At 39.7% G+C, this 13428-nt stretch overlaps 2 protein-coding genes across 2 annotated transcripts in view; one reads left to right on the forward strand and one right to left on the reverse strand.

Moving 5' to 3' along the window:
- The window catches only part of LOC147050114 (golgin subfamily A member 7B-like), a 127350-nt gene that overhangs the window by 34088 nt on the left and 79834 nt on the right, over positions 1-13428 (forward strand). The window lies entirely within an intron of this gene.
- The window catches only part of LOC147050117 (zinc finger matrin-type protein 4), a 38723-nt gene continuing 28365 nt past the window's right edge, over positions 3071-13428 (reverse strand). Inside the window, exons 6-7 of the mRNA XM_085921964.1 lie at positions 11804-11900; positions 3071-5470 (exon numbers count right to left, since the gene is read on the reverse strand). Of these exons, the coding sequence (XP_085778090.1) occupies positions 5434-5470; positions 11804-11900 (134 nt within the window). The 3' untranslated portion in view covers positions 3071-5433. The remainder of the gene's footprint in view (positions 5471-11803; positions 11901-13428) is intronic.

The following is a 13428-nucleotide window of genomic DNA, read 5'->3' on the forward strand; positions in this document are numbered from 1 at the left end:
AGATAGAGGTCTGTCTGTGTGTTATTGTGTGTGTGTGTGTGTGTGTGTGTGTGTTACAGATTTAGCTCACCGGCTGTGGTTGTTGAGATGACAGCAGTCACTTGGGGAGTGGGACATCAGATGTAGTCGTCAACTGACAGACACACTTATTACACTGCCTGTCCCCCTCCTGAGTGGAGGCCCAGATACATACAGGATTAAGCCAAATGCTGCCTCGCTTGCCTTCCCTACTTTTAAGTGTAGTTTACTTACTGTGGAACACGCTTGTATGCAGTCCTTTTGTCCGTCTCAACTTTATACGGCCAGTCGGTGTATTGTTCAAAAGCACTGATGCGCCTCTTTAACATCCATGCATTTTTTTGTGTGTGGAGAAACTAAGAATAAAAGACAATCCTTAATTTTTTTTTTCCTTTCATAGCAACTATTATGATGAGTCGTCCTGTCATAAAAGGTAATGTGCATATTTTAGCCTAAGTTTTATCGAGTGCAAAGACTGATTTGTCTGCAGATGGTGAGGGTTTAAATGGCGTGTCCACTTGGTAATGATTATTTTATGGTTGAAACATTAACGTGCGCGCGCTCACTCAAAAGTCGCAGTGTATCAAAACTAAAATGGAAACATAGACGTCAACATGCAACATAAGCCACCTGTGCCTTAGACACGTGCACATGAGCAGGCAAGACACATCCGCACACCCCGCCTGCCACAGCCAAGTTGTCGGTTCAGCGTTTTAATTAAAGCTTCTCTCCCGAGCTGTGCAGCGGCAACAGCAAAGAGCTTTTTACTAGAGGAAAGATTGTGCAAGATTTGACAAAGCGTCCTCATTTGAGCGAGACACACATTTGGATTATTGTAGTAGCAGAACGTGAGTGGAGACAACAGTCTTGTTGGCTTTATTCAAAATTAAATAACTATAACAATGATTTAATATTAGGAGAAACTTCAAAAAGAGCTATTTTATTTTGTTCGTTCCAAAGACCACTTAGGCTTTTTCGCACCAACAGTCTCATTACAATTGCTGCCATCAGACATCTTATCTCTGTCTGCAAGTTTTGTACAAATTTTTGTTGACGGTTTCAGGCCACTGAGCTCCATCCATCGTCTCAAATGCCAGCCGGGGTTGTGGGGTTGAACCGAGGAGTGTTTGGGTGTGGGGACAATGCCTTTTGTCAGGGATGCTCCGACAGGCACTGACAATGAACAGCCTGCTGTATGGAGAGGGCAAGTGAAGTGGAAATGTTTGTTGCTGTCCCACTTGGGCTTGCATCACCGTTGTCAGCGGCAACAGCCAGTCGAACTTTTGAGAGGAGGGTTTCTGCAAAGTGCTGTTTTCGAAGCATAGTGTGTCTTTTGATTAAAAGTGCATGACAGGGTAATGGCGGTCTGGTTTAATAATGACACATTCCAAACATACATCAAATATATATAGATATATATACTTTTTTTGTTTATTTAGGAGATCTCAAGATTGGCAATTCACTGCTATCACAAATCTCATGAGATAACTATCATTTCCTTTTCTCGGAAAGACGGTTTGCCTTATGTCGCCCCCGAGCCACATCATTCCTGGGAAATGTCAACTGAAAATGTACTGACATTTCCAACTAAATGTGTTCTTTTAATTATGTAGTTGTACACAGTCATAGTCAGGAGACTGTAACAAATCTACTAACAGGACTTCCTCGACGGGTTACTCGAGGACCAGTGGACACCGTAACTATTCTGCAAAAAGTTTATTTTAAATTTTGATATTGTACTGTATTTTTAATTTAAAAGACCTTATCATATTTAGTGACAAATGAATGGTCTTGTGTAAACAAAATAAAACTACTGAGACATGAAACATTTTCTCAAATGTAGACTTACTGAATTATGTAAATGCCTCCATTTGAGCTATGCATCAAACACTCGCTGGGCCTGAGTGTAAGGACGCAACTAACTGTAAGGGGAGTTGCCCACCTGAGCTCATCAATATTCATAAAGCTCATACCTCGCTCCACTGTGGGCAAACTGGAGAGGTGACCTTGTGTTCTACCCTCTTTACTAATAATACACATGGGTGGGATAGCACTGTGTAAATGACATGATACCGGTTTGAATGTTTTATTCAGTGCAGCTCTTGCGGCCATTAAGAATGAGCAGGCTCTCGTTGCTCTTGTTTTACTTTAAAAAATTAGAGAATTATCAAACACGTCATTCAATTATCCCGCAGTTTCATCCAACTGACAGGTTCTTTGTCAATATTTATTGAAAGCATGCACATTGTCTGCGATGCACCATAGCTGCTCTTCCTCAGTCTTCTGCATCAGTGGCGTTACCATGGAAACCTTGCTGCCAGGGCCAAGCTTTGAAGCAGTTCCCTCATTTGGAAATAAGCAGAATATATTTGTTCTAATCTTCCAGCATGCTTGCCGCCTTTAAAAAATATATATATATGTTGAAAATATATCACATCTAAGATTTACTCCTTTTGCATGCAGCACCACATTTTCTTCGACTTTCCATCAATGATGGCCTTTTATGAAACAAGAAAAGTTGAATAAATGAAACCAAAATCCAAATAAATAAAGTTTTGTGGCCGCTCAGGATGGTGTTGACCAATTTATAATTCATTATTTTGAGGAAAATGTGGTCCAAAAGTAACTTGCTCAAATAACATACAAACTTTCTCACGCTTAACTTACAATATGTCTGTGAAAATTGGTCAAAATGTTTCTTCACCCAAACAAAATACTTATTTAAACCCCAGAAGCCAATTTCCTGGATTATCGAATTACGTAAAAATGTTCATTGTCATGGGAATGAGAGTCTCTCATGTTGGATCTTGTTTAGTTAAAACCATGATGACACCACGACACTAAATAATATAAAAAATAGGATTCATAATTAAGAAAAAAGTGAGACAGTAGTTAGTAGGGAAACATAAATGTCATATGGGATTTTAGGAGTTTGACTCCTGAATTGTATCCTAAATCCCTTTGTGTTCTTCACCACACACTCAAAAGACAGATTATTCTCATATCAATGTCAGCATATTTATTATTTTTCAATAATAACACATTTCCCTCATCACCCGGTGGCTTAGTGCAGATAAACAATATAAATACAAAACCCTTCGTAAATCTCAATGCACAGACTAGAAGCTTTGGCTTATTTACACCCAAAAAAAAAAAAAATGCTGCTTTTCCGCTTCCAAACAGTCTAATTACAGAAGGTCATTTGCAGTTCACGCTTCTCTCATACAATACACAAATAAAAACATTTTATTTTATGAGTTGAACAGATCTCATCCGAAAACAGAGTAGCTTAGTGTAGTGCTGACCGTGTAGCCCCCACCCCCCATTCGTAAAGTGCTACAAACAATTCAAAATTCACTTTACAGACACTTTGATAAGAGGACTTACACAATGTTGACATTTCAGGTATCAAAAAGATGTCACTTTTAATCAAACAGAGGTGAATTTGTACTAAAATTTGTTGCTGAGGTGTGAACCATAATGCATTATTAAACTAACACTAGAGAGCAGCACTATTGCCAAAATGTGCAAGCAATCTACGTAAAATAAATAAATAAACAAAGCAAATTAATGCAACATTTTCCATGCATTAATACAGTATCATTACACAGCGATTGCTACATAGTTTTGCAAGTGATGTTTTTCCTCTGGCTCTAGCAACAGAAACAAAAAAAAGTTAGAGTACACATTGCCCTTTTCAACAGGCCAGGGCAATTTTTGTTGCCTCTGGACTGCTTCTGACATCAATATTCAGCTTTGTAGGAATGTTTTCACTAGCTTCAACGTGAGATTCCAGTTGAAAAGTCATTTTTGTGCTGCTTTTTGTCTGTCTGCTGTCATCAATCCAAGGCAGCATTTGCTTATTCAGAAATCATTTAGTTGGCGTCTCTTTGATCATCTGTAGTCGTTGTCACACAGTGAGAACTTTTCATGCAGGTCTTCTTGTTCATGGATTTTAATGGACTGGGCTTGTCATGTGGTGCAAGAAGGAGCCCGAACTGAGAACTGCATCAGCGTCCAAACACTTGGCACACTTGACAGCTTAATGCTAAATAAGTAAATGCTGTTCCATGGCCATCATAGTTAAAAACTGATTATTTATACCCTGGCCAAATGATGAGTTCAAATAATTGTGTTGATTGAGAGATACGTCATTTTTTTACATCCTGGTATTTCTTCATGTTCCCGATCAGCTATCTGTTTTCGATACCTCGTCTCCTCATCCTAATCTATGTTACTCAGCCATTTGTGCTCTTTAACTCATTTATGTCCTGGTATTGGCAGAAAAAAAAAAACTTTCTTAATATTTAAAAGTCATAACAGGAAAAAAAATCCTGAGAAACATTACACAAATTGTGTGATGTCGTGAAAAAGAGGAGGGTTAGAAAGCCACATCTACACAAGTGCTGTGATTACACAAAAATGCATTTCATTTATTTAAGTTGCAACTTTTCTTATAGCCTGCTTGTACAGCACCAATTTAAAGGGAACAAATGTTATGTAGCGTTATGGGGGTGAGTTGATTAACAAACAAAAACAGCTTGTATGGGCTATTGAATTTTCCCCTTCGCATTGGCAAATTATCGGCAGATACTCTAAATTCGGTTGTTTGGAACAAAGCATACAATAATTACCTTGCATAAGAAGCCACATGCTGCTTCAACAAGTCTAAAGACATCAGTAGCCTGTTCCAGTAAATTTATATTACAATAATCCTTTGAAAAATATGACATTGGATATATACCATTAAACAACATTTTATATTTTCTCAACACACTTCCCCCTAATTAGACACCTAAGAATGAACCTGCATTTTTTTTTTTTCAATGGATGTTCCTGACTACTATTTGCCTAAATAATTAATAATTAATAATTAAATAATTCCAATCAACTATACATTTTGGTCATTGGATATGCTTGTACGTAGAAACGCTAGGAATCATTTATAGACAAGGACCTTTATGACAATGTGGCTAAAATGTTAACAAAGTGAAAATAATTTATTTACCAAAAGACACTCATTCATCAAAAAGTAAATAACTTAACATTTGGCCAACGTATAAATATTTTATGCTTAACTGTAGAGAACATTCTGGGCATTGACATCATTAAAATCCAGGACTGTTTCTCATGAATTGTTATTTTTATTATTATTATTATTACCACCATTGTTGTTGTTGTTTATGGCAGTCCACAGCCAGGTAGCTTCTCTCTGCTGGCTGTTGGTGTACATCTCATGTCAAACACTTGGGTGCAGAGTAAATTTCAAGAGAAATCGCTTCAGGACACAGAAATGAAAGAACCCACGTGCGCGTGTTGCAGATGTGCCGACGGACGTCTCGGACACACAAACACTCTGGCACACTGTTCGGTTTCTGACATATGGCAGGATTTCTGAAGTCCGCTAACTCCATCTCATTCTTGAGGGGCGCACTGCTGTTGCTGCTTCAAGCTGCAAACAAGCAAACACAGAAAATCATTTGCTGAGTCTTGTTTGGTGTCTAAGGTGGGCTCATGTGACAAGAACTTTCTGTTTTTTGCCAGAGGGAACACAGACACAGAATCCCATGAGTGAGAAATTAATTCTGTTTGCGGCAAGTAATGTAATTTACCTTTAAATCCATGTCGCCTGCCATTCTTAATCTAGCGCAAAGGCCTGGGAGGTGAAGTGTTGGAATTAAAAAGGAAAAATTATCTATTTTCATACTCTAAAAATATTTCACCTGGCTTGAAATTAAAATGAAGAGCACGAGACACTTTGCACAAATCCTTATGTTTTATTTTTCATCGGCGGCACGGCAATTACCGTAAAGGTGGCTTTTTATCTAAAGCCGCTGATTGTTCGTCATAATGCAAGTCGGTGTGGCTGCATTCTGCCGTGAAAACAAATCCCCCTCGCACTTAATTCAAAACAAAGAGATGAAATACGCTGAAGAAAAGCCACTTAATCAAGCATTTTTAATCACATTTGGACTCCCTGCAGAATAGCCAGATTTAAAGGATCCATTATTGTGACTAATACTGATCTTTGGAGTGTAGCTGAATTTAATAAACAGCAGGGCTGCTCAACTGCTGGGTCATAACCTCAAATGGGTTTCGAATATGTTGCAGACAGCTTGTTCAATTTATTTATTTCATGAATTTATAGCTACTGTACGGAATGAGCGAGGCATTTTTCATGCTTTATATTTATAAATTGGGAAACATTGTTTTGTTGGTGTCCTCGTGCTTCGGAACAAAACGTTTATTAAAAAAAAAAAATCATGCTTTGCTCACATGTCCTGGGTTATAGCTAATGAATAATTCATAAGAAAAATATGATTCAGTAGGTTGTATGTTTGTTTCATAGTTTGAATTTAAAGGTGCCCGAGTTCTTTTGATGCAGTGTGACGATATTCAAACATGGCGATACTGTAATATACATATCTTTGTGGAGTTGGAAACAGAATAAATAGTCAGAGAAAATGAGACAGGCGTGCAAGGGAATATTTAATCATACGCTGTACCAAAGTTGAGGGGAAAAAAAAAAACACATGGAGTGGTGCTGTTGATTTTCAACTTTGTATTAATTCAGTATGAGGAAAAAGATGGAAGAGACTTTGGAAGTGGGTTCATTGCCGGGGCACACTTGGTGGCGGCTTAGCTCTGAGTTCACCTGCTAAACAAAACTGAAACTTCAGAGCTGCCTAGATCTAATACAAAAACAGAAACAAATTGAATTTGACACTGGAGAAGCTTGTGCTGAATACAAATTGAATTTTTTTTCTGTTAATCATTGTGCAGCCATGACGCCTGATTTAGTCCATTTAGTCAACCAATTTGTGTCTTAGTCTACTTTGTAAACAAACAATGCAGCTCAGCTTTTGGACAGCATATTTAACGATTAAATATGTTCCTGCTCACACAAACCAAAGTTTCATTTTTCACATTTTGATTCCTTGCTGTCTCAAATGTCAACATAACCTTGACTTTAAAACCAAGGTACATACTGCACCGTGGCATACCATAACTGATTACTACAGTATTAACTAAAATTAATTCAGACAAATGTCTGAATCGGGGTATACAATGAAAAGACAGAGGACAGGGAGAGTTAACAAAAGAAAATTGCACCGTGGCAAGGTGATGGCACACCGAAGGCATGTGGTGTATGTGGGTCCATCTTAAATCAAGGTTTTAAGCCCATAATCTGTCCCTGAACCACACATGTGGGTATTATGAAAATGAGAAAATGAAAGCAATAGAGATAGTATACCTAGGAAGTAAAGGTCACCTTGTCAGCTTTCATTTGTGTTTCCATATGTGCCAGGTACAGCACATCAGTTGCTACGGCAGCACAGAGGTGTGAGTCACGATTAAGGTGTGCCCCTACATTCGCATTGTTTGGCATGAGTAGATGTTCGTTAGACGGGAGGCAAAAAAAAACGAAGATAGTTGGCCTGCAACTCATTCTTAATACTTTTAATTTTTTTTTTATTGGCCTTCATATGTTGGGATATAACACCCAAGGAGGAAGAATTTTAACTAACGCCAAAAAGCTGCCCCTTTGCACTTTTGATTTCAGTGAGCCAATCATCAAGCTCGGTGCCAACACAGATCACCAGCATACGGCTCAAGCAGTCAGTGTTTATGCCAGAGGCTCTCGCAAGGGAGCAAAAGACTATTTGTGATATCTTTGACTCAAACTACAGGAGGAAAAAAAGTTTGATTTGTATCTTCTTAGAAGAAGTTGAAGAAACTTTTGAGATTAGATTTTGAATTCATCATGAGAGAAGGAAGTGCGGACATGATTGTGAAAATGGCCCACTGCTAGTTCTTCTAACTCTAGTTATGCATCTTGCATAGGAAATAGTCTGCCATTGTAAAGACAGAAATGAATTCATCATTTCATTTCCTTTAATCTACCTAAAGAAACGGAGGCATTGGAATTTTGAATGGAAGTTGACCATGCGGCTGCCTCGCTTGTGCCTCTGTAGTATATTCAGGTAGGCAGCCTGGCATTATTGTGTCGTGAGAAAATGGCCTGCCAAATAGATCTAGTTATATCTCTGCTGATATCTTCCAAAACTGCTCCAATTACAGCCAGCAGTCTGCTCCGACAGCAGCGAGGGAGAACGAAGTGTTTCAAATGACCCGCAGCTGATGGTGAGCCAAACAGATGCGTGGGACAGATACACAATGCTGGCACATAAACACATCCAGCTGTTTCGGAGAAGAGTAAAATCTGTTGTGGCTTTACCGATGACACATCCCAAATGTCCAACATGCTCAGAGCGCCGAGTGAAATCGCATTTAGACCGTTAAATTGAAAGACATTTATTTAGTGAGTTCTAGATGGAAGGCGTGATTATTCGATTTAAAATATTTTGTTCTTCAAACATCTAATTGGCTACAATGTCCGTGCGTTTAGAGGTTAGGCATAACAATCTATTGTGTGAAAATGCTTGTTGATTGATTATGTCTTGAAGCAATCGACGCTAAATAGAGTGCAACACTTGGCTGCAGAGGCTCTGTTGATTCAATCTTGACTAGCGTGGCATGCAGCGATGTCAGCTAAGGGTCGTTGAGCAGCACACAGCTTTTCCTGGCAGCATTATTCAGCTCTACATCAAAATGGTGATTTAAAATATTCTTAGAGGCATTCATCAAATTTACGATTAATCGATTGAAAAGATGGTTAATTTTGCACGTTGTTGATTAAGAAAATTTATCAAGAAGCCTCCTGTGGCTTTGAAGCCTGTAAATGGATTTCTCTGTGTCCTCATGTGGACAGAAAGTAAATTAAAAACACTCTGGGTGAGATTTATTTGAGCCTGCAGTAGGAGGGAAAATGTACACTAAGTTTAAAGCGTGACTTTTTAGCCCCAAAATAATAAATATTTCCCAAAGGATGTTGAGTTGTTTTGATGTTTCTGTTCACATCATGCAGACCAACACAAAGGCGACACACAAATCATCGCCCGTGGAGCCTCATGTCACCTTATTTCTCTACTCATACGCCATCCTGCCTGTCTAGTGTGTGCAAGTGTCGGTCCAGTCACGTGTCAGCAGAAAAAGTGACACTTGGCTAAACGTGCTGGACAATACAACCTGACAGGGACTATCAGTCCTAGGGACTATGCTATCGACATGCTATCGTATCACATGCCTCCATTTCTGCTCTACCTCAAAGATGACAAGCGGAACACTTATTTGCTAATGGCTTAAGTGTGTGTGCACAGTAGTTTGATTTTAGCTGAAATTGGTTTAACACTGAGTCAAGGATACAAATTGAGTAACACCTGAGTGACTAGAAGAGGGCAGAGCAAGTGAAGTTGATGAGGTAGAACCCCCTCGGTCTTGTTCGGATCCCCAGAGGATAAATGTTGGTTTGGATCTATTTCCAGTACCACTTGCACCAACCTAGTGTGCCTTTGCAATAAGTCTGCAAGGGCTGTGCACTTTTAAATGGATTGCACTTCCTGGGGCTCTCTCTCATGGACTTTTTCACACTTCATGCACACTCTAAGTCTGCAGAATCTTGTTCAAGGGCTTACCCAGAATGCACTGCAGTCAACTAGGGCATGGGCAATTTCCAAATATAATTTAATCAGATTAGATCGAACATTGCCACAGTGCAATTTACGGTGTATCTAGTTTTGCTCACATTGCTGTCAAAGTTATTATGCTCTCAGCTTGTTAAGATGCGTAGCGAGGTAAAACAGTTCCACAAGGTTCGCAACGTCATCAGACCAATGGTTTTTCCTTTTTACACTCAGATCATCCTCATACTTGCAACAGTGAATTTAGGACACATAATACATAATAAACCAGACTGCTATGAATCTGCCTAAGGACCATCTCTTCCTGATGTCTCGGCAACATTTGAGCCCTCGAGCTCTCAGCAAACCTGAGACTTGTATTAGTTGCCTCTACTCTTTGAACCGTGAAAAAAAAAAAGTATTTGCACACCTCCACATATTCTTCTGTCTGTTTGGCAATCCCTCTGCTCATTTGCTTCTGACACCATATTTGTGCTGCACTGCACCTCCCCGGCCATCTGTCTGACTTTGTCCGTGGCGTGTTCCGTCTCTGCTGTGTTTATAAAGCTCTCCCATAAACAACTCTTTCACCCTCTCAGCACCCTTGCCCGAAAGCACCAGAAAAGTAACAAAACTGAGATTCATGAGCCAGCCAATTTGCAAAAATATTCAAACATTTCAAAGTGGGAGATCAGCACTCAAACCTGGCAGCTTACCTTTGGGTATACACAGCAGGCTTTTACCCACTGTAGTATCAGTCCAACTACAATGGTACCACAAAGTTTGAATACTTTAAAAGTTGTATAATTTAGGAGTTAGACCAAGTGCAGTGTGTGCCAAAAGACCTTGTGGCAAGTTTCTTGAATACATTTTTTCTTGAAGGCCTGAAAACACCAAACTCCCTAAACCAGGCAAAGTCTATCTGGAAGACGAATAAGCAAAAGTACTCTAGAAAACGGCTGTCCAATTGATTCGTGTGCCAATATAGACCACTATGTTAGTGTCTCTTGTTAGGTGCTTGCCGCTGAATGTTTAGCTCCCATGTGCTTGTCACTTGCGATACGAGTATGTGAATTACTATATTGAAACATCTTGCGTTGATGTGGTCATTTTCAGACTTGTTTGACATTGTTTTGCAGTGAAGTGGTTAAGTTCCACTTATAACCATGAATAATACAGCTGTACTAAAGTTGTGGGTACGATTAAGTTGCCATCACAAAACCTCAGCTGAGTGCATGCAAGCACATTTTTAGAACGTACGTCACTTTTTTTCCGGCACGGTGGGAATATTAATGATTCTTTGATCCTGACCAGTATTTGACTACAAAGCCCACAGACGGATCTTAATCGTTTTTCCCCCCCAATACCTTTCGCCTTGCCTTGTTCAATAAAGCTATTAAAAATACTCTCAGCAGGGTGAATACGAGCGCAGTCGAGCAGTCTATTATGAAATCCCGTGATTGGTTTGATGAATTAGAAGATTAAAATGTAATTCCGGGCTTCACTACATGCAAGCGTTTTTGCCAGCAAAGCAGATCACCTGCTAGTCAGCACATCATTTAAGTATGCATTAACCGCAAAGAAATGGACAATTTCTGTAAATTCTTGGCAGCAGGACGGGACGGACACCGACCGTGGAGCAGAGCATATGTGATGAACAAAGAATAGACAACTTCAATTTCAATCATTAAATAAATAAAAAAAGAAAACATTTACTTGGGTTAGAATAAATAAATCAACTAAATAAAAAAACAATTAAGACACAGCATTGAATACTGTGCAGAGAGGCCTACATGCAGAAATAAAATCCGCTCTGGCATAGACTGCCCACAAGCATGCTGCTAGCTCTCTCATGGTAAATGCATGATGTCTAACTGCTTTAACCCACCATTTGGATACATTTTGGTTCAGACACAACCACAAACCCATTTTAATATTAAATACTTGATGTCGAAAGGCTTATATACACTGTAGGAAAATGCGATAAAGAAAACTTCCCCATACATACTATAACAAAACATCAAAAGTGATGTCAGCAATTTTGCAAGCCTTTAATTGCATAACCGTTTTCCATTTTTGCATGTTTATCACACTGCTGTCAAAACATTGCTTGGTTCTCTGTCAGCCAGAAATGAGATTTGACTCCGCCTCACTTCACCAGCCAAGAATCCATCACGCTCAACGCACACACACCTCCTCATATTCAGATCAAATGCCTCGTAGGTCGTTTGTCCTGGCACGCTACGATGAGCCGTTGTACTCACTTGTTCTGATGTTTGGAGCCCTGGAGGTGTGCATGGTACTGTTCGATGGAGTTGAGGACCACGCTGCAGACGCTGCAGGAGTAACTACTCCGTAGCCCTGGAGAGACATTCAACACACAAGCCGCACTTATTTTCCAGGGTGCTTACAAAGACCTATGTGCTCATTGAAAAACTCTCAAGAAGCTATTATCATAATCCTCAGCAGGAGCCGAGCTCACAAGCACAACAATACAGTGGTACCTTAAATGGAAAATAGGTTTAATTATTATTAATTTTTTTTTTATACATTCCTAAATTCAACCTGTTGGGGATAGATTTAGAATACATTTGCTGTCTGAAATGAGGTCAGATTTCAAATTGTGTTTAAACTCCAAATTGCACAATACTTATGGGGCATTCAGACTTCAAGGTATCAAATCAAAACAACGTTAAATAAGCTCTTCTTTTCCACTCTGCAGAGCAGACAGATTTTCGTAATTAGGTTGCATCTGGAGAAAGATTTGAATCTATTAATCATTAGCAGAAAACTGGTTATATTTTTAGATCACAGCCAGTTTGTGTGTATGTGCGTGTTTTCAAACCCTAAATCTCACGAAGGTGAGGGAAGGGAGGACAGTGCAGTCAGCTGCGTGTCAGATGGTGGAGAACTCTGCTGTGTTTGTGCACGCGTATCGAATGTGTGCCCCAGACCCAGATGTGAGCAAACTGGAGGGCTTGCAGGTGGTCGAGATGAAGGCGCCTGCCAAAAATAGATGGATGAAGATGGCAACAGAGAGCAGAGAGATGGGAGGGTTCTGTAAACCACGCGGGTGACGTGGGCAAATTTCCGGCAGGAAGTGAAATGAAAGAGGAGAGGAGATGGAATTATGGGGAAGGAGCACAGTTAAGCGTAAAGTTTTGGTTTCGAGATTGGAAGCACCACTGTGGTTCCTCTCAGACAAAATGACATTACTCTTAATGATAGGACTATTAACTGAAGAGGAGAAAGACATTCAATGACCAGCCGATCTCATTTTTTTTTTATTACTTTCCACTCCCTTCTTATTCTATAGCAAAGCAAAGATCACAAAAAGACGTCTGCTCTTTTATACGCTTGTCAATGATTAAGTGCCATTGGTGCCATTGTAGGAAAGCTCTTAGTCTGATTGACAGATTGGCCCTTATCGCCAAGATAGAAAAAATAGCTACCGACAAGGTTCTTGTTTATACACAATAACGCTGTCTTTTGGTTACACAAGCGCTTTTGGTTTATGAGAGCACGCCGTGGACTAATCCATGTAAATGAGGCGCAAGACACAGCGACTGCATGCGAGGAAGCGGCGGTGAATTTATCCGGGCTCGAGCAGTATTTTGTGAGGGCGTTTTAAGCCTTGTTAATTACATAAAACAATATGCTAGTGACAGAAATGTGGAGGGGGGGGTTGGCATAAAGGCTAATGTACAGCCCCCTGGCTGTTTTGGCAACGCCAGTATGCCGACTTCCCAAAAAGTAATGATCGAGTGCACATAAAATGGAAAGTGCTGCATTGTGCTTTTTTTCTGAGAGCATTGTTGCGCTTTGGGTGTCTGATGCGCTTTAAACTCGCCTAAAGAAATCTTAATGGGTATGTTGCAAATTGGCCTTT

Source organism: Syngnathus leptorhynchus, chromosome 10 (assembly GCF_054491065.1).
Source record: "Syngnathus leptorhynchus isolate UIUO chromosome 10, UIUO_Slep, whole genome shotgun sequence".
NCBI lineage: Eukaryota > Metazoa > Chordata > Actinopteri > Syngnathiformes > Syngnathidae > Syngnathus > Syngnathus leptorhynchus.